This window comes from Protomyctophum parallelum, assembly GCF_964188405.1.
Source record: "Protomyctophum parallelum genome assembly, chromosome: 1".
Lineage (NCBI taxonomy): Eukaryota > Metazoa > Chordata > Actinopteri > Myctophiformes > Myctophidae > Protomyctophum > Protomyctophum parallelum.
The window spans coordinates 92,206,306-92,227,953 of record NC_139697.1 but is presented as its reverse complement, the minus strand read 5'-3'; the positions used below and the strand labels follow the sequence as shown (position 1 = coordinate 92,227,953).

At 46.0% G+C, this 21,648-nt stretch overlaps 2 protein-coding genes across 2 annotated transcripts; both read left to right on the top strand.

Moving 5' to 3' along the window:
- Positions 1-956: 956 nt before the first annotated feature.
- On the top strand, positions 957-1,805 carry LOC310855511 (succinate dehydrogenase [ubiquinone] iron-sulfur subunit, mitochondrial-like; the record flags this gene model as incomplete). Its single annotated transcript, XM_083760537.1, has 1 exon — positions 957-1,805. The coding sequence occupies one exon, from the start codon at positions 957-959 to the stop codon at positions 1,803-1,805; it is 849 nt and encodes a 282-aa protein (XP_083616663.1).
- Positions 1,806-4,216: 2,411 nt separating this feature from the next.
- smg8 (SMG8 nonsense mediated mRNA decay factor) lies at positions 4,217-20,939 on the top strand. Its single transcript, XM_083781543.1, has 12 exons — positions 4,217-4,732; positions 5,819-6,054; positions 7,777-7,930; positions 8,983-9,296; positions 9,560-9,799; positions 12,052-12,174; positions 13,224-13,486; positions 13,898-14,043; positions 15,353-15,712; positions 16,247-16,729; positions 17,001-17,174; positions 20,158-20,939. Exons 1-12 carry the CDS (start codon positions 4,505-4,507, stop codon positions 20,368-20,370), a joined length of 2,934 nt encoding a protein of 977 aa, XP_083637669.1. The 5' UTR covers positions 4,217-4,504; the 3' UTR covers positions 20,371-20,939.
- The last annotated feature ends 709 nt before the right edge of the window (positions 20,940-21,648 follow it).

The window sequence follows — 21,648 nt, the reverse complement described above, 5'->3', positions numbered from 1 at the left end:
AGATGACTCTTGTGTTAAACATGAATCTATTGCATTGTTTGTTGTAATGCTCTGCTATATTGTGCAAATAGTAAGTTATGTATATTTTATGGATTTTATAACAAAGTAAAATACAGTTTGCCTAATTCTGTATAAAGCTAATGTCTCTTTTGTCATTTGTTTCCCCTGGTGGTGGATAAAGGGTCATTCCTTCTTTTTGGAGAATGTTGCTTTCGAAATTAGATGGAGCACATTTGGCATTCAGTCTTCCAAAGACGATTACTGTAGCTGCACTAGATAGGCAACTGAGTCCTTGGTTGATAACCCATTCTGACCGGGCACCCATTTTGGTGTTGGCATCATGTTATGCTTTAGCTATTGAAAAATAGCAGATCTAGAAGCTCATATCGCGCCACCGAGTGGCGCGATACGAGCTTGTAGGTCTGCTATTTTTGAAAAATCGAAGACACTTTTAGAATCTGATCTCAGGTCAGAATGGGTTAATAATGAAACTGTCAGGATGTAATAGACATTTTTAGAATCTGATCTCAGGTCAGAATGGGATAAATAGCATTGTTTATACAGAGCTGCTTGCCAAGCAATGTTATTACGGATCTGTTATGCTGCAGCAATATTGCAGATGGAAGTTGGTGAGCCTGTATCGGCTATTTTTGGCTATGGCTATGTCAATGTCGTTTGCATTGGGATGAACTCCAATATGGAGGCATATGTCATAGATGACTGACGTCAAAGATTGACTGCGCGAATCACTGTTGTTAGGCAACAGTTTGTCGTGTGTGACATCAGACCAGGCACTGGTCTCTGTAGCACAGTGGTTACACAGCACATATCAAATAGCAGGGATAGCTCCTTCACGTCACACATTTTAAACAGTCCAAACTGGCTCTATGACCATTGGATTAAAGCTGAGTGCACCTGCTATAAATGTCGATCAAAATCAACCTCCCTTTTCCAACATGTTGGTTGCTGCTCTGTCCTCGAGTCGCTGTGGTGTTTTGGCACTTTGCTCCCCCATCAGATTAATGGCGATTTGGTGTGTCCAAACAGCAGCAGCAGCTCCAGCACCACAGCCCAGAGTAAAAGAATTCCAGGTGTACCGTTGGGACCCAGACACTCCAGAGGTCAAGCCCCGTATGCAGACCTACGACATCGACCTCAACGTGTGTGGCCCTATGGTTCTGGATGCTCTCATCAAGATCAAGAATGAGATGGACGCCACACTGACCTTCCGCCGCTCCTGCAGAGAAGGCATTTGTGGTTCCTGTGCGATGAACATCGGCGGGGGCAACACACTGGCCTGCCTTGACAAGATTGACACCGACCTCAACAGGCCAGTAAAGATTCGACCCCTGCCACACATGTACGTGATCAAGGACCTGGTGCCCGATATGAATAACTTCTATGCCCAGTACAAGCACATTGAGCCCTATCTGAAGAAGAAAGATGAGACAAATGAAGGGAAGGAGCAATACCTGCAGACTGTGGGGGACAGAAAGAAACTGGACGGCCTGTACGAATGTATTCTCTGCGCCTGCTGCACTACGAGTTGCCCCAGCTACTGGTGGAATGGCGATAAATACCTGGGGCCGGCTGTTCTTATGCAGGCCTACCGATGGATCATTGACTCACGAGATGAGTTCAGAGACGAGCGATTGTCTAAGCTGGAGGATAACTTCAAACTCTACCGCTGTCACACTATCATGAACTGCACTCAGGCCTGCCCCAAGGGTCTGAACCCAGGTGAGGCCATAGCTGAGATTAAGAAGATGATGCCCACTAATACTATGAGGAGACATCGGCAGTAGGCATTCTCAAACTGGGATCTGGGGACACCCATGGGTGGTTGAGGGGAATACGAGAACGCTCGCCCCAAAACATGCTCGCCCTGGGTCAAATCCGGTGACCTCGGAACGGTTGCCAGTCGCCACCAGGTATTCCTAAACGTAACCCCAGTAGAACTATGCCTAAACCCAACCTCGGTAAAACTATGCCTAAACCTGACCTTGGTCCTAAACGTAAGCTCATTTAAACTATATGCCAAAACCTTACGTTATTTCTACTTAGCATTAATGAAATGCTTAACCCTAAACGCATTCCTAACCTAATACTCTGTAAAACAAATACAAGAATACCTGACCGCTAGGGTCGTGTGGTCGGTGAAAGAAATGAGGGTGAGTGTGTTTTCGGGCAAGCTTTCCAGTTACCATTGAGGGGGTTTCCAGGAGGTCCCCAGAAAATGAGAAACTTAAATTTCCCGGGCTATAGAAGTTAAGCCCCCGATGAAATCATGTGTATAAGAAGTATATTTGGATCATAGGTTTCACTCTCTCCACTGTTATCTCCACACCTATACAATACAATACAATAATCTTCTGCTATCAGGTCTGGTGCAAGTTATTGTCACAGGCAGGGTCCTTGACCTTGACGTGAATATTTTCCAGAACCTTTGGCTTAGGCTACTGCATGAAAACATCCTTAAACCTTTCCAAAGTCTACTAAATTACATACAGTACGTATATATGTTCTCTTCCTCTCTATTTCCAAACCACCACAAGTAATGGGAGAGTTACTATAATTCCATCTGCATGGTTTGAGATTCTGCAAATTTGACCTGTTACCATCAGGCAGGAGGCTATAGACTCTATAGCCTATAGAGTGCCATTTAGCAAAAATATAAATCATCATACATCATCTCATGAACATCTGGTTAAATTTGCGTCATATTTGGCGGACATTTGACCTAATTTCTCCTTTCATTGTCAATGGCAAATATTGAGACGTGACAAAAGCTGTATATAGGAGAGGCCCTCAAAAAAGAAGGGTTGTAACTGTGTGGACAACTGCAGTGGACATTTGATATAAATAAGAAAATGTTTAAATAGCTCTAGCCTCTATACCACCTAATCCCTACAGCCCATGCCCCATGTTCCCCCCTGTTGCTGGGAATGCATTTTATAGCCTATAGTATTTTAATGCATTTGTGTACGTTACGTTACGTACGTGTAACGTCATTGACAATGGACAGAGTTTAATGTTTGTTTTGTTTGTTACTGCGCAAATCGTCCTCGATGTTGTAAGATGTTAAGAGCGCCCCTCACTTCACACGGGTGTGATTTTTGAATACTGACTGCCAGTGTGCCAAATGCAATTTTTCACAGATTATACAGCTTCTATAGCTATTTATTTATTACTTACGGTGTATACTGTTTGTGCACTTTAATGATATTACGAATACTGCAAGAAACAATGCATTCTCCGGTTCCGGCCCATTTTCAGCTTTGCTCGGCTTTAATCACACTCGTTCTTGTCTTGCACACTGTGCAAGGAATAGTCGTTTCGAGACAGACGGTTGATTGATTGATTGACTGATTTAAAACAGTTTGCAGAATTACAGTACATTTCAAGTACAACTCAATATAAAAACTGTGAGTGGACGACACCATAAAGCACTACACTTGTTTACAATAGGGCCCACCATTTTCAATTCATCAGAACATTTGGAGACGTACGTTTACGAATATACACAACTATATAGTCAAATCAGGAAATCATGATAGAGGAGGTAAAAAGGGAAAAGAAACATATACAGTGAGGGGGGAAAGGGGTGGGTGGGAGATTCAGATTTTACGGGGCCCTTTGAGAGCAGTTTTGAAGGAGTCAAGTCTTAATGACTGTTGGTAGGGCGTTCCACATTTTGGTGTCATAGGAGCTAAATGAATTTAGTCCCCGAATCTGGGTTGCACATGGTACATGGTAACATGGGTATCTTGGTGCTGCAGCAAATCTTGTGGATCAGACCCATTGCAAGATGCTGTACTCTGTCGTCAACCCTAAGCCATTCCAGCCTGTCAAAGTGGGCAGGGGTGAGGTGGGTTCGGGGAGTGAGGCCAAGTAGTAGCCTGACCAGTTTGTTTTGGGAAGTCTGGAGCCTTGTTTTAAGGGCCTTAGAGGTGCTGTGGTACCAGGAGGTGCATGCATAGTTGAAGAAATCTATGCAAGGGCTCCTGTTAGAGTCTTCAAGGTGTTTTTATGTATAGGTTATCAGCTGCCCAATAAGCTGTGAAACATGTGTGTAGCAAGCTTCTTGGATCTGGCAGCGTCAGGTTACTCTCAGATTGCAAGGAGGAGAAAAAAATAAAGAAAAACACTACATGGGCCGTTTGTTATGCGGGACATAGTTCCCACACGGACTGTTTTGTCGTAGGGACCCGGAAATTTACTGTCCGGCTGCGCGTCTCGTAAAATGACTGAAACCAAACTACAGAACTCATGATTTATCTCTCAATGTAGAAATAATGTGTACCGGAAAACAGCCTAGTGAAAACACGTATTAAAGCATTTATTTAAAGCTCGCGACTGGATGTTGTAATACTGTATACATTTTAACAATGCTAACCATTTGAAAACCGTGCGAGTCTCCAGCAGCCTCGGTCTCTCTCGTGTCGACAACAGTCTGACTAGACGACTGACTGACTGCACTGGAGAGAGAGAGACAAACCAAAACATGTCGGTTCCTGCGAGCATAGGCTCGTTGCTGCAGTCGGAGGTGATCGAGGACGCGCTGTACAAGGACGAGGGTCTCTGCGTCCTGGGCATCTTCGGGAAGAGCTCCATGCAGCCCGGGCCGCCCAAAGAGTCCCTCCTGAACACGTTGGCCGACAAGCACCTGTTCCCCCTGTTCGGAGGACCAGAGCACTACGACATGATCCCCGAGGGAGGCAGTCTGATCCAGGCGAGTTGTGTTTGTTGGTGCACGGTAACTTAACTAAAGCAGTGGGTACCTGCATGTGCTTTTCATGTCAAGGATCAAGGTCTATTATTTATTCGGCATTTGAGCCACGGACCACTGGAGAAAAACCATACCACTGTCAACAGTGTGACAAGAGTTTCAGTGTGTTAAGTAGTCTTAAATCACACTAGCGTATCCACACTGGTGAAAGGCCTTTCCACTGTAAACAGTGTGACAAAAGTTTTACTCATCTAGGTAGTCTACAGAGGCACCTGCGTGTCCACACTGGTGAAAGGCCTTTCCAACTGTCAACAGTACAGTTCATCTAAATTGAAGTCACATCAGCGTATCCACACTGGAGAAAAACCTTTACAATTGTTAACAGTAGACGCCTGATGCGTATCCACTCTGCAGAAAAAAGTGCATTGCAGTAATCAAGCCGAGAAAAAAAAACAAAGGCGTGGATTAGCGTTTTTGCATCGTCCAATGACAAATAGGCTCTGATTCGTGCAATATTTCTATTGGTGAAAAAAGGCAATCTTGGTAACATGATTAATGTGTGAATTAATATTCAATTCAGAATCAATAATGACCCCCAAGTTCTTTACTGTACTGTTACTTTAGCATGTTAACTTATAAAAAAAGGTTTGGTGTTTGTTTCAAAACATCACACCCGTGTGCAGTGAGGGGCACTCTTGTCGTCATACATCAGCATTCGGCACATTCCGGCCAATCACAATTGGCGTCCTGACTTTTTATCCTCAAGGGTAATCACTTGTGTCGTCCTCAATTTTCTGTCCACCTATGTGCACAAACCTACACAAACATTAAATTCCCATTGACGTCATGATGATGTACGATGATAAGAGCGCACCTCACTTCACACAGGTGTGATTTTGTTTATCCTCAATGCGTGCATTGCTCAAATCAAATCATCGCTATGGGATGCTCAAGCAATCAAATCATCCCTACAGGGGATTGAGTACACACGCGCACACACACAGGGGCTAGCACAAACACACACAAAGATGTCTGCCCCGACACAGCAGCGATAATCCTTTTTGTGTTCCTACCACGTCCTCCACCCAGGCGTACTACAGCCAGGAGAACCGCGTGCTGTACCTGATGCTCACCTCTGTGTGCGACAACCGGCAGCTGCTGCGCGCGTGCGAGTCGCTGAGCGCCGGGGTGGCGCACGCCGACGCGCAGGACTTCTGGAAGGGCACCGACAGGCAGCACTGCCTCCAGCTGCTCTACCTGTTCTCCCTGTGCCACGTGCTGCTGCTGGTGCACCCCAACTGCACCTTCGACGTCACCTATGACAGGTAGAGAGGAGGGCTGTCACCGTTTCCACACTTGAGCAGACAAGAGCGGCCAAAGGAAGCGTCTTCTCCGGGTTTTTAGACAGCTGGTGGATGGAAAAGAAGCTCCACCCAAGCGGCTGAATGCCGCGACAGCCAGATTCCCAGAAACGCTTGCCCCCGCGGCAGTCAGCTGCGTGGGTGGAGCTTAATTTCCATCCACCAGCTGTCTTAAAAACCCGGAAAAGACACGCCCAGACAGCAGAAAACGGCCGCGCCTGTCTGGTAGGTCTGGCAACAGCTTGTATGCGCTTGGAACACTGCGATGAAAAGAAAATATATATAACGGAAGTGAAAATTTCGCTGGCTTAATCACAACAACATGAATGCAGTTTTTGGAATCGTAATATCTCGGATTCTTCTTCTAAGTTAGTCTGCGCTTTCAAAATAAGACGGTCCGTTCTTCATAGAGATGAATGCCTTTCAAAAGTTTTCTGAAAAACCTTATGTTTCTGTATCAGTGGTGCTCCATATTTCATGTCAACCCCAAAAATTATATGTAATATGCCTCCACCCCCCCCATCTGAAAATATGTTGTTCCAGGGACCTCCCCAGAAGAAAAGATTTGAGTTAAAATGTTAACTCTGTAATAATATAAATTCAAAGATTTGAGGCACATTTTCACGATTTTTCTAAAATAGCAGACCTACAAGTTCATCTGTGCCGTGCTAAGTTCTCGGTGCCGTGCTCTGAACTTGTAGATCTGCTATTTTTCAATAGCTAAAGTATAACATAAATCTTAAGGAGATCAAGGCAGGAAAGAAGGAAGTTTGAGCGTATTTACTTTTTTGTGGTAAAAGTGCTCAAACATTATTCTTTCCTGCCTTTATTCTTTCCTTACCTCCTCTCTCTCTCTCTCTCTCTCTCTCTCTCTCTCTCTCTCTCTCTCTCTCTCTCTCTCTCTCTCTCTCCCCCCTTCACTTTCTTTGTTTTCTGGAAAAATAACACGATGGGAACAATGCACAACAACTAATTTCACCCACTTTTTTAACTTGTAAAAGTGTGGATGTGACAATGCACAGAATAACTCCTACTTCCTTCACAGGTGTTACCTTACCGATGATACAAATTAAGGCTCTGTCTGGTCCATTTAGTGTGCAGTGGTCCTCAAACTTTTTAACTCTGAGCGTGTACAAATGGAACCAAATGGCCCCTCATAGGCCCATTTGGTTCCATTTGTACACTGTCAGATTTACACACCCGTACAGGGCCATTTGGAACCCACTCAAGGCCACTGGTGTAGAAGAGTGTTTCCAGTGTGCCAACAAGCACAATAGCAGCACCCGAATGCACTTTACTGACTCAGAGATTCAGGGATTGCCAAAAGCACTTTTTTGACTAGTTGCATCATCAAGGGAATGTGTGCAATATCTCTGTTTTGTGTATGTGTGTGTTTCATGGTGTTTTTCCTTTTCGTATGTGAACGTGTCTGTTATTCGTATGCAGCTGTGACTCTGTCTCCAAGACAAATTTCTCCCAAGGGAGACGAATAAAGATAACCTTGAACCTTGAACCACCCTGCCTCTGTTTGACCAGAATGGAACAGAGCCTTCATTAGTATCGGCGGTAACACCTGTGACGGAAGTAGGGAAGGGGCCCAACCCAAGTTATTTCCAAAATGGCGTGTGCATAGTACTGCATAGAGCCCATAAAGCTGATTGTGATTGTTCTGATCCTGCTTGACAGGCTGTTCCGGGCCCTGGACGCCCTGCGGCAGAAGATCCTGCCGTTGGTGCGCGCCGCCATCAAAGACTGCCCCGTGTCCAAGGAGTGGAAGCTCAACTGCAGGCCATGCCCTCCACGCCTGCTCTTCGTGTTCCACATGAACGGGACCCTGAAGGTAGGGGGGCATATTATCCTGATAACCCATTCTGACCTGAGATCAGATTCATACGAGGTTTTCTACTGGACACACACTGGTCTGATTAACCCATTCTGACCTGAGATCAGATTCTAAAAAAATGTCAGTCGTTCTTCGATTTTTCAAAAATAGCAGACCTACAAGCTCGTAGCGCGCCACTCGGTGGCGCGCTATGAGCTTGTAGATCTGCTATTTGGGTTCCCGTTCAGAATGGGATAAACATGGTCGAGCCGATACAATGTCTCCCCACGATATGCCTTTTCAGAGATATCGTATATATATCGTGATACAGTGGTACTTTAATTTATACTTCTGTAGAACGACAGTTTCATTTGCCGCCCTAAAACAATACGTATTGTGGTCTAAATCAGTGATTTTCAAACTTTTTCATATCAAGGTCCATTATTTATTCGGCTTTTAATCCACGGACCACCATTTCTTATGAAATCTAGCCTCGGACCCAAAACCAAAGAATATTTTGTTATCGTTGACACACAATTCCATGCCGTTGGCAAATGTTCTACATTCTCTAATTGTGCAGACTTATAGTAAATTAAGTAATGCAGATGTTTAACAATAATGTAACTCTTGAGAGCGTAAAATTAAACCAAATGGACCCGTACGAGTCCAGAGTTAAAGATCTTTAAGGGTCCAAATTGGTTACCAACTCATTTAGCTGGGGACCACCTGGAACCCTCTCAAGGACCACTGGTGGTCCCTGCCTGGACCACTGGTCTAAATGGTCTCTTAACTCCTTCTTCTTTTAGTTTTTGTTACCTTGTAGGTGGTTGTACTGTTGAGTAACTTGGAAAAATAACCATAAAGCACCACCACCACCCCTACCTACCTGAAGGTCTCTTATGCTGTGATATAATGTATTTTCCATATCGCCCCCCGCCCCTACCTACCTGAAGGTCTCTTATACTGTGATATAATGTATTTTCCATATCGCCCCCCTACCTACCTGAAGGTCTCTTATACTGTGATATAATGTATTTTCCATATCGCCCCCCGCCCCTACCTACCTGAAGGTCTCCGGGGGAAACGGCGACTCCTCCGCCGGGGCCATTAACCCCGACAAGCCCAAGAAGCACTCGCCACGGCGGCGCCTCCAGCACGCGCTGGAGGACCAGATCTACCGCATCTTCCGCAAGAGCCGAGTCCTCACCAACCAGAGCAGCAACTGCCTGTTCACCGTGCCCGCCAACCAGGCCTTCGTCTACGTGATCCCGGGGCCCGACGAGGACCCCATGGGCGCGTTGATCGGACACCTGCGCTCCAACTGCGCCCTGCGGGAGCAGGACGCCAATGCGCCGCCGGCCAACGCGCTCTCCGGGCCCAGGCGGTATGTATCAGTATGGTGTTGATTTCTGTCGACCTAAAAAACTATGGCGAAAAATGTTCGTCGAAGTAACGTTTATTCACTGACAAACTAAATTAAAAATAAATAAAATCCAAGCTATGATGACTAAAACTAAATCTATTGACAATTTTGTCAGCAAAAAAAAAAGAAAAAGACTAGACTAAAATGTTTGGGGGGTGACTAGTGGAAAAGAGATCCATTAGAACTAAAGTCATTAAAGAAATGCTTGTCAAAATCAACACTAGGTATCAGCAGATGCGGCGCTCTGCGGCGGTCAAGCAGCCGTATTTCGGCGCGGACCCCCCCGGCAGCATGTCGTCGACGGGCGGCGGTCAGCTGGTGGACTGCAGCCTGAGGGAGTTCCTGTGGCAGCACATCGAGCTGGTTCTGACCAAGAAGGGCTTCGACGACAGCGTGGGCCGCAACCCGCAGCCCGCTCACTTTGAGCTGCCCAACTACGGCAAGTGGGCGCTGGTGGCTCACAGGTAAGGCAACCCACAGCCCGCACACTTTGAGCTGCCCAACTACGGCTAGTGGGCGCTGGTGGCTCACAGGTAAGGCAACCCACAGCCCGCACACTTTGAGCTGCCCAACTACGGCTAGTGGGCGCTGGTGGCTCACAGGTAAGGCAAAATGCAGCCCGCTCACTTTGAGCTGCCCAACTAGTGGGGCTAGTGGACGCTGGTGGCTCACAAGTAAGGCAACCCACAGCCCACTCACTTTGAGCTGCCCAACTAGTGGGGCTAGTGGACGCTGGTGGCTCACAAGTAAGGCAACCCACAGCCCACTCACTTTGAGCTGCCCAACTAGTGGGGCTAGTGGACGCTGGTGGCTCACAAGTAAGGCAACCCACAGCCCACTCACTTTGAGCTGCCCAACTAGTGGGGCTAGTGGACGCTGGTGGCTCACAAGTAAGGCAACCCACAGCCCACTCACTTTGAGCTGCCCAACTAGTGGGGCTAGTGGACGCTGGTGGCTCAAAAGTAAGGCAACCCACAGCCCACTCACTTTGAGCTGCCCAACTAGTGGGGCTAGTGGGTGCTGGTGGCTCACAGGTAATTGCAGGCATGTTGGAACAATTAGCGTAACCGTGACTCCAAATAGCAAATGATCCCATTAAAGGTAGGGTAAGTGATGGTTAAAACACAAAAGATTTTTGTTAAAAGGTTAAATATATTCTGCTAGTAAATCATTGCTAAAGAGTGTTTGTTCTCCAGCTCTTTAGTAAACAGAAAATGAATTTTCAGGTAGGTGACAAAATCCAATCAGGAGTGAGTAGCTATTTATGAGCTTAATTTGTTGTTCCAGTTCCAATTTTGTGTCTTCACAATTCCACTTGTTTAATCTGTATCCTGACTGCGTTCTCTATCCTGATTGGATCAAATCGGTATCCCGGTTGGTATCCCAGTTTCTGAAAATGCATTTTCTATAATAAAAAGAGAGAGACATGGAGATTCCTGTTACTGAACAAACACTCTATAGCAATGAGTACTATCACAATATAGAGCTTTTTGACACTTATTTTAACCAAAGAAAATCACTTACACTACCTTTAAACCATTTAGACCTAAGGATTTAGACCATTTAGACCTGTTACATTATAGCTTTTAATTTACAATTTACAATTTAGGCATTTAGCAGACGCTCTTAATCCAGAGCGATTTACATTAAGCAAGAACAAAAAAAGCATGGGAATACATCACATAAAAAGCATTTATCATGAAACATGCGTAAGCTAAGAACGTAGCAGTGGTATATCTATATAATGAAACTATACATATAAACTATACTATGCTATACATAATTATGTACTATGACGTGCTATGACTACATACAATGCAATTATAGTGCTGTCTACATAACATGCTATAAGTCTGTATCAAATGCTATCTAAGGGGGTAGGGTAAGTGCTATGGGCCATGATGGAGTCTGAAAAGGTGGGTTTTCAGGCTACGGCGGAGGATTGGGAGTGATGCTGCAGTTCTGACTGCAATGGGAAGTGCATTCCACACTTGAACCACTTTAACCATTATTTTAAACTTTAGCTATTGAAAAATATCAGAACTACAAGCTCATAGCGGCTATTTTTGTTTTTAACTCAAATTGCAATTATATTGCGTTAAAGTCAGAATAGTTTAAATGATGAAATAATGTCCATACATTTAAAAAGAAATGTGGAAAATCAATTTATAAATTATAAAATCATTACATATGGCCTATTTTGGCCATAGTACTTTAAAAAAAAATATATATATATATATTCTTTATCCCATGGTTTTGTAACCCATTTTTCACCCCTGTGTCAATCATCTAATGTGATCCTGGGCTCTACACACCCTCCACCAACCTAGTCCCCATATATGGGGGACAAGGGGAGAGCAACGGACTTGAACTCATGCTTCCTTCATGCCTGAGTGTCCAAGTTGCTCCTTTACACCTGACAGGGGGGAGTTTCCCTGGTTGGACGTAGCGCATGGAAGGAACACGCTATTCCAACCAGTTCCTTTCCCCTCCATCAGGCGTACATAGTTAGTACATTATTATTACGTTTTTAATGGTACCGGTCATTGTAATTTCTTTGTCGTTTTTCATAGTTACCCTGTAATTTTTTTTATTATTATTATAATTTTTTACAAAGCTTCTATTCTGGTGTTCAATGCAAAAAAGAAAAAAAAGAAGGAAGGAAATGAATATGTGTAAAATGCCATGATGGTGACCCCCCCCCACCCACCCACAGGCTCCACCAGGTGATGATCAGCAACACGGAGGAGGAGACATCCGAACTGGCTCTGAAGGTGCAAGGCCAGCTGAAGGTCCTGGAGGCCTTCCTGGACGCAGACGCCAAGTTCTCTGAGAACAGGTAACCTTCTCACCCAGACGCCAAGTTCTCTGAGAACAGGTAACCTTCTCACCCAGACGCCAAGTTCTCTGAGAACAGGTAACCTTCTCACCCAGACACCAAGTTCTCTGAGAACAGGTAACCTTCTCACCCAGACGCCAAGTTCTCTGAGAAAACATAACCTTCTCACCCAGACGCCAAGTTCTCTGAGAACAGGTAACCTTCTCACCCAGACACCAAGTTCTCTGAGAAAACATAACCTTCTCACCCAGACGCCAAGTTCTCTGAGAACAGGTAACCTTCTCACCCAGACGCCAAGTTCTCTGAGAAAACATAACCTTCTCACCCAGACACCAAGTTCTCTGAGAACAGGTAACCTTCTCACCCAGACGCCAAGTTCTCTGAGAACAGGTAACCTTCTCACCCAGACGCCAAGTTCTCTGAGAACAGGTAACCTTCTCACCCAGACGCCAAGTTCTCTGAGAACAGGTAACCTTCTCACCCAGACGCCAAGTTCTCTGAGAAAACATAACCTTCTCACGCAGAAGTTCTCCAGGTCTTAATGGTTTTTTTGGCAGGTGAAACCTGTCCTTATCATAGATCTTTTTTCTTTTGCGACCTATTCACGACCTAAAAATGATTGGCTGCCCCTAAGCCAATGGAAGTCCCCGAAACGCCGCAACCAGGACAGGAAGCGAAGACCGTACGGTGGACTTCATGTTGCTCCCTGGAAGGTAAGAAACATGCGCAATGGGCTATATGCAGCCAACACTTCCGCGTTCAGCTTCCTTGGTCTCAACTGCGCATGTTTCCTTCCTTCCAGGGAGCAACATGGAGTCCACCGTACGGTCTTCGCTTCCTAACATTATTTAATGAACCTTGGCCGCAACGCGGAAGTGTGACAACAGCATGACAAAACACAGTGATTGAACCAACCAAAACCACCTCGGAAACCAACGAAAAAAAAAAAAAAAAGGGGGGACGACGACAGATGCACAACGGAGACGGCGCTTGCTTCACCTGCCAGTTAATGATACGCGTGTCATTCTTGTTTTAAATCCGCGTCGCAGGTGCCAGAAGGCGCTGCCGCTGGCCCACAGCGCCTACCAGTCCAACCTGCCCCACAACTACACCACGGCCGTGCACAAGAACCAGCTGGCGGCGGCGCTGCGCGTCTACAGCCAGCACGCGCGCGGCGTGGCCTTCCAGCGCTACGCCGTGCAGCTGCACGAGGACTGCTACGCCTTCTGGAGCAACGGCCACCAGCTGTGCGAGGAGCGCAGCCTCAGCGACCAGCACTGCGTGCACAAGTTCCACCTGCTGCCGCAGCCAGGTGCGAACCGTTGTTGTTGTTGCGTTATTATTCGTTAATTAGCAGTGGTGGAAAGTAACTAAGTACAATTACTCAAGTACTGTATTTATTTTATTTTGCAGTATTGATACTTTTACGGAGCAACTCCTCTTGTGTTCATATCAACCTGAGGGCCTGTACATTTGTACTTTACTTTGTACTGTAAAACTGCCTGTCTGCCGTGAACACAGAACATGAGCATTGAATGTGATTCGGTGTCGAGTCATTTTTTTCTTTTTTTTTAACAATGTATTTATTTTCCTTTTTTACACACAAATGACAGTACAAACATACAGAAAACAACAATGAACATTACAAGACAATACAATTACTTAATTAATATAAGGTGTCAAGTCATTTAATGTGGGGGCGAATGATCTCCTCCGCATGCAGGCGAGAAGCCAGAGATGGACCGCAACCCGCCCATCCTGAATCACAACAGCAGGGGGCGCTCCACCAGCTCCTGCAACTGTGGCAGGAAGCAGGCACCCCGAGAAGACCCCTTCGACATCCAGGCTGCCAACTACGACTTCTACCAGGTCAGTAGCAGAGTGTAGAGTAGGAGAGTAGAGACTTCTACCAGGTCAGTAGCAGAGTGTAGAGTAGGAGAGTAGACTTCTACCAGGTCAGTAGCAGAGTGTAGAGTAGGAGAGTAGAGACTTCTACCAGGTCAGTAGCAGAGTGTAGAGTAGGAGAGTAGAGACTTCTACCAGGTCAGTAGCAGAGTGTAGAGTAGGAGAGTAGAGACTTCTACCAGGTCAGTAGCAGAGTGTAGAGTAGGAGAGTAGAGACTTCTACCAGGTCAGTAGCAGAGTGTAGAGTAGGAGAGTAGAGACTTCTACCAGGTCAGTAGCAGAGTGTAGAGTAGGAGAGTAGAGACTTCTACCAGGTCAGTAGCAGAGTGTAGAGTAGGAGAGTAGACTTCTACCAGGTCAGTAGCAGAGTGTAGAGTAGGAGAGTAGACTTCTACCAGGTCAGTAGCAGAGTGTAGAGTAGGAGAGTAGAGACTTCTACCAGGTCAGTAGCAGAGTGTAGAGTAGGAGAGTAGAGACTTCTACCAGGTCAGTAGCAGAGTGTAGAGTAGGAGAGTAGACTTCTACCAGGTCAGTAGCAGAGTGTAGAGTAGGAGAGTAGAGACTTCTACCAGGTCAGTAGCAGAGTGTAGAGTAGGAGAGTAGAGACTTCTACCAGGTCAGTAGCAGAGTGTAGAGTAGGAGAGTAGACTTCTACCAGGTCAGTAGCAGAGTGTAGAGTAGGAGAGTAGATACTTCTACCAGGTCAGTAGCAGAGTGTAGAGTAGGTGAGTAGACTTCTACCAGGTTAGTAGCAGAGTGTAGAGTAGGAGAGTAGAGACTTCTACCAGGTCAGTAGCTGAGTGTAGAGTAGGTGAGTAGACTTCTACCAGGTCAGTAGCAGAGTGTAGAGTAGGAGAGTAGCGACACGCTTTGATCTCGCCGCAAAGCGATGGGCTATAGTTATGGGCTATAGTTCCAATCATAGCTCCTATGGCTGGAACTATCCCATTGAGATAGAATGAGCACTTCCGCATTCCATTGTTACAATGATTACTCTGGTCAGTAGTACTCACTAGTGGTGCAAAAGGTTATCATTCAAATAATCGTGATGCCGTCATGGACGATAATTCATCGATTCACAAATGTCAAAAATCGATTATATAATATATGATCTTACATAACATTACCGTATATAGCGAAAGAGTGGAACTAATCTGCGACTGCGCACTATAACCCATAGCCATGGCTGTGAACGGTTGTATTTGAAAAGATGGATGTGTTAAGTCTTGTTCAAGCTCTTCTTCCTCTCCTCTCCCCTCCTGCTCTCGTATAGATACTGGAGGAGAAGTGCTGCGGGAAGCTGGAGAGGATCCAGTTCCCCGTGTTCCAGCCCAGCACCCCGGACCCGGCCCCGGCTGCGTGCAACGACGCAGCGCCGCAGCCCCCGTCGGAGTCCTCCTCCGGGCCAGGCGGCGGGGACGGCGAGCGGCTGAAGGACCCCTCCTCCTCCTCCTCCTCCTCCGCCTCTACGGCCGCCGTTGTTGCTGCTGCTGCTGCCGGCGGTGGCACCGCCATGGCCCACAGCCACACGCCAGGGGACAGCACCAGCCTCAGCCTGGCCCTCAGCCTGGGCCAGTCCACGGACAGCCTCGGCGCCTACGGAGACGGAGTGGTGGGAAGCGAGGCGCAGCAGGTCAGCAGTGTTGATTTTTCGACTAATGCTATGTCCGGCAACTTAACGTTTTGCACTGACGAAAACTAAACGAAAACCAAGCTACGATGACTAGAACTAATAGCCTGGCTAATAAGCCAGACTAATATCACACTGTAGCGGCTGATTCAGTCTGGCTTATTAGCCAGGCTATAGAACTAAGACTACATCTATTGACGTCAACAAATAAAAACCAGACTAAAATGTTCCAGGAGAGACTAGTGGACAAGAGCTCCAGTATAAGTAAAAGACAAGTCATTTTACACTAGGTTGCATGCTGAAAATAGTCGATCTACAAGCTTGTAGATCGGCTAATTTGTAAAATATTTTATTACGACGGCATCAAGGCTCACCAAAATACATTTTAGTCGACCAAATAAACTGTCGACTATTTAGTCGACAGTTTAATCTTATACTCAGTCGACTAAAACTAGGCTTAACACCAAAACAACTAAAGCTAAATTAAATTGTACTGAAAACACTATGAGTGAAACTAAAATGTAAATGTGCTGGTAGGTGCCGCACAAGAGGCCCAGCCTGGTGGACCGGCAGCCGTCCACGGTGGAGTACCTGCCCGGCATGCTGCACTCGGGCTGCCTCAAGGGCCTGCTGCCCAAGTTCTCCAGCTGGTCGCTGGTGAAGCTGGGCTCCGCCAAGGCCTACAACCCCCACGCCGGCCTGGAGCAGCCCGGCTTCCTCCCCGGCTCGTCCTTCCTGCTGCCGTGGGACCTGGTGATCCGCTCCTCGCGCTCCTCCGAGGAGGAGGCGTTGGGGGGGCTGGCGGCCGGGGAGCCGCTGGACGGAAGCGGCTCCTCCTCCTCGTCGTGGCCCGCGCCCAACAAGGCCCTGCTGGCGGGGAAGCGCGGGAGCGCCGGCGGCGGGCTGGGGGACAGGAGGAGCCGCCGGAGGGACGACGTGGCGCGCGTCTTCGTCGGGTTCGAGTACGAGGACAGCCGGGGCAGGCGCTTCCTCAGCTCCGGGCCGGACAAGATCGTGAAGGTAGCCTAAACCTGGAATTAAACGGTTGTTTCATGACTCTGACCTCTTAAGACGTTCCAGGGGGGGTTCTTGTGTTGTTTTTTTCACCCACGTCTTACACTTTCTTACACTGACCAATGGACTCTATTGTTCTTGTCTTTATTATGACGAGACGCGTGATACACTTCTGACGCGCTCATTGACTATGTATAGACACCTGATTAGATTTTTTACCCTTGTTTACCGTTGCTTTGTTCCCCAATGGGATAATAAAGATATCTATCTATCTAAGGTGCTGGGGCCCGGGGGACCTAAGGAGCCCGCCACCAGGGTGCTGAACACGGACATGCCTCTCTACATCCCCTCCCCCGCCCAGGGCCGAGGGCTGAAGCCTCACTACGCCCAGCTGACCCGGCTGTTCGTCGTGGTGCCCGACGTTCCCCTGGACATTACACTCAACCCACAGGTATATAGAGACTGTCACCTGGACATTACTCTGACTCAACCCACAGGTATATAGAGTAGACCGTCACCTGGACATTACTCTGACTCAACCCACAGGTATATAGAGACTGTGTCACCTGGACATTACTCTGACTCAACCCACAGGTATATAGAGTAGACCGTCACCTGGACATTACTCTGGCTCAACCCACAGGTATATAGAGACTGTCACCTGGACATTACTCTGACTCAACCCACAGGTATAATAGAGACTGTCACCTGGACATTACTCTGACTCAACCCACAGGTATAGGTCAAGGTCAAGTTTATTTATATGTCCCAAGCTGGGCAATTCATTTTACAGCAGATTATAAAAGCTCTAAAAGACACAGTACAGTAAACATACAACAACAACAACAAGAGACATACGTATACATTATCACAAGATACAAGATACCTTAAATATAAAGTGCAAGAGTTTTGATTGATTGATTGAAATATTTATTAACAGTTTGTAGAATTTACAGTACATTTTAAGCACAAACTCAATACAAAGACTGTCAACTGTGAGTGGACGACCCAATTAAGCATTACACTTGTTTACAACAGGGTCCACATTGTTCAATTCATCAAAACATTTAAAGACATACAACCATTTAGAGACATACAAATAGACATTTCTATGTAGCTAAAGAACAGAACAGGAATTCATCATATGGGAAGCAGAAAAGGGAAAATATACAAGCACTGGGAAAATATACAATATACAGTGAGGGAAATGGGGTGGGGGGGTGGGGGGGATTCAGATTTTACAGAGGCCAGTTTCGAATTGCAGCCATCCGTAGGTGCCCTTTGAGAGCGGTTTTGAAGGAGTCAAGGGATTCACATGTCTTAATGACTGTTGGTAGGGCGTTCCACATTTTGGTGGCATAGGAGCGAAAAGAATTTAGTCCCTTGTTTGTGCCGAATCTGGGTTGTACATGGTTTGTTGCACTCCCTCTGGTGTTGTGGGTGTGGACTTCGTTTACATTAAGGAAGTATTTAGACAGGTACATGGGTATCTTGGTGGTGTATCGAATCTTGTGGACCAGACCCATTGCAAGATGCTGTACTCTGTCGACGACCCTAAGCCATCCCAGCCTGTCAAAGTGGGCAGGGGTGAGGTGGGTTCGGGGGGTGAGGCCAAGTAGGAGCCTGACCAGTTTGTTTTGGGAGGTCTGGAGCCTTGTTTTAAGGGCCTTTGAGGTGCTGTGGTACCAAGAGGTGGATGCATAGTCAAAGAAACCTTGTACGAGGGCTCCTGTTAAGGTCTTCAAGGTGTTTTTGCTGACCAGTGAGGAGATCCTGTGGAGGAATCTTGTTCTTTGATTGACTTTTTTGATTACGTTGGTGGCCATTTTATCACCGGAAAGATTAGCCTCCAGGATGGAACCTAGGTAGGTAATTTGATCTTTTCGTGTGATAATATTGTCACCCACTCTAACCAAGAAGCCATCTGCCTTGCTGAGTTTACTATTTGATCCGAAGAGGATGGATTCAGTTTTTCCCAGGTGTAAGGATAGTTTGTTATCAGCGAGCCAGGTGCAGATTCTACCGAGTTCAGAGCTGAGGGTCTTTTCAACCTGTTAAAGTGCACCAAGTGTAACTATCCTCACCACCCACCCTTGAAACTACACGGCAGCTACCTCCTCTTACTTCCCCCATTGATGGCCCGGATGGAGGCAAATTTGTACTTATTACTTAATTTGTATTATTACTTAATTTGTATTCTTAAAGACAGGGGTCTTTAACCACTGGCCAGAAGGCAGTAGTACATATTCCCGGTTTAGGGGGTGGGAGCTGTCTGCTCTAATTAATGATGCTTTTTAAAGCACCTGTTTGTCATATATATGACTCAGACAAAAATGTTCCCCCACAATTTTGCTAGCCCCCTTAACAACCCCGTTAAGGGCATTTTTCCGTCTAATTCCAAGGTTACAAAACCAGCAAATTAAATGACAGACTCAATGAATGCTCTGTAGAACAAGATCATTAAAGATGTATCTACCTGAAAGTTGGCTATCTTTCTTAAACAGAAGAGGCGCTCACAGTTACAAATGTGACGATTAATTGTCACACAAATAATGGTCACCGCTCACACAACAAATCTCTCAGAAATGTAGTTGCCGTCCACAAACTTCGTCTTAAACAAAATGTTACGTCATAGTGTCTGAGCAAATAGGCTTAAGGTGGTTGCACACCGGCCGCGTTTTTCGGAAAACCAATGAAGAAACGCTGCTACAAATCAGAATTCGCATCCGATTCGCGCCCGCTGTGTGGAGACCTTTAGTGTCTATTTTACGTCATGATTATGTACAATGATAAGAGCGCTAGCCCCTCCTAAATAGGCTACAGCTTTTGTCCCCACAAAAAGTTTGCAACACAAACATTAAATGCCATTGACAATGAAGGGAACAAGACTTGCGTCATCTTGTCCACACACTCATATTTGCCATCGACAATGAAAGGAGAAATTAGGTCAAATGTCCGCCAAATATGACGTAAATTTGTGGCAACAGGCATTCTGATTGGCCAGTATGAGATGATGCATGATGATGTACGATGATAAGATCGCCCCTCACTTCACACGGGTGTGATTTTTGAGGGACACTAGTTACTGACACTAGTTACTAACGCTAGTTACTAACGTAAACGGTGTCACCTACACCGAAAACTGGACTATGAACATGCCTTTAGGCGACTAATAAGTAAGTAGCCTTGGGAGCCTACAGTTCCCGAGCCATGTGGCCCATAGAGCCAGGAGCCTATCTCCTATTTCTGTTACTGTATGTGAGGTGGCTTGATGTACAAGTACATCCATCCCCCAGACACACACACCAGACCATCTCATGACTAGCCTCTGGGAAGCCACGCTGTAGAACATAAGCCTAAAGCTTCTGTACATGGTACTTTAATGTGATTCATTGTGACATACAGTACGTTGTTGTCTTTGTGGTGTTGTCCAGGTCCAGCCAGGCCCTCCACCCTGCCCTATCTTCTACCCAGAGCAGAGTGAAATCATACTGCCTCCTGATGGCCTGTGGGTGCTGCGCTTCCCGTACTCGTATGTGACGGAGCGAGGTCCCTGTTACCCCCCGAAAGAGAACCAGCCCCTCAACAACCACAAGGTGCTGCGAGGTATCCTGCGTGCCACCACCACAAGCCCACCGGCACAGTGAAACGCCATGAGGCTACAGCCAACAACAACAAAAAACACTGGCTTCTCTCTGGTTGGTGTCAGGCTTTGTAGTTGTACTGACTATGTACTGACTGAACTGATAACTGATAACTGATCCACACATCTGGAAGGAGCATTGTCCTCTGAAAATGGAGCATACAAAATCAATTTCTCTGGATAATATTGCAAGTTCTCTTAACCACAAGAGCCTTAGCATCTATCTTTTTGGGCATGACATAATTGACGAAGTAGAAGATATGATGATAAGATATAACAGCACGTTACTTTGCAATGCGTTTTGAGCTTGTAGATTGACTGTTTTCGGCGATGACGGCCTACTGAAGTATTTTAAGTGTGTTCGAGACGGCGAGGCTGGTTTTGTATCGCAAAAAGAAGGGGCGATTGGTATTGAGAGAGCACCATGATGTGTATTTACTATTTATTAACGTCGCCTCACCAGGCTTTCCACCACCTCGGAGGAAAGCCTGGTCTCTGTTTCAAAAGTCTGTATGATCCTGTCGGGAGCGGATGATATTGTTACGTCATGTTGTAAGTATTGTTTTGTAGTCGACAGGCCCTCTCAATAAAAGCTTCTCTTTAATGAGAAAAATCGGTTTGAGGGAAAAGGAAGTTGCCGTCTGTTGTTCCTGCCTGTCGACTACAAAACAATACTAAAGCATGATGTAACTATATCATCCGCTCCCGACAGGATCATATACCCTAAATGAAATGGTGCCCAGGCTAGTATTCATAGACAGGCCTCTGCACTTGCATCCAGTTGGTCCTTTAAAAAAAGTACATGTTAAGGATTAGAGAGATTAGAGAGGGTCCTTGCGTCTGTCCGAGAGATTAATGTGCGATGTTTCAGTCATTTCAGGACAAAAGTAACAGAACTGAATTGACGTGTTGTCGACAAATAATCCCACTCTATTATAGGGCTGGTCGATGTGATATCGATAACAGTATATGAGAGACTGGATGTCGTGTAGGTTTGGGATATTTTGGTAATATCGTGATACGGCAAGTGTTGTCTTTTCCTGATCTCAATCTTTAACTTTATTTTCAAAGAAATTGCCGGGTTTCAAGCTCACAATTTTTTATATATATATATATATATATATATATATATATATATCTCATCGTCACAATATGACAATTGTCAATCGATATCAAGGACTTAGGTCAAAGAATATCCTGATGTGTGATTATTTTCCACATCGACAGGCCCTGCTCTGTCGTGTGATCGCTTACTTCTGGTTCTGAATAATAGAAGGAGATA

Bases quoted from the DNA above. Each gene is read 5' to 3' on its own strand.
- smg8 (XM_083781543.1), top strand. From the start codon at position 4,505: ATGTCGGTTCCTGCGAGCATAGGCTCGTTGCTGCAGTCGGAGGTGATC. The intron at 13,487-13,897 runs GTGCGAACCGTT...CTCCGCATGCAG, and splicing joins CCACCTGCTGCCGCAGCCAG to GCGAGAAGCCAGAGATGGAC. The intron at 16,730-17,000 runs GTAGCCTAAACC...TATCTATCTAAG, and splicing joins GGCCGGACAAGATCGTGAAG to GTGCTGGGGCCCGGGGGACC.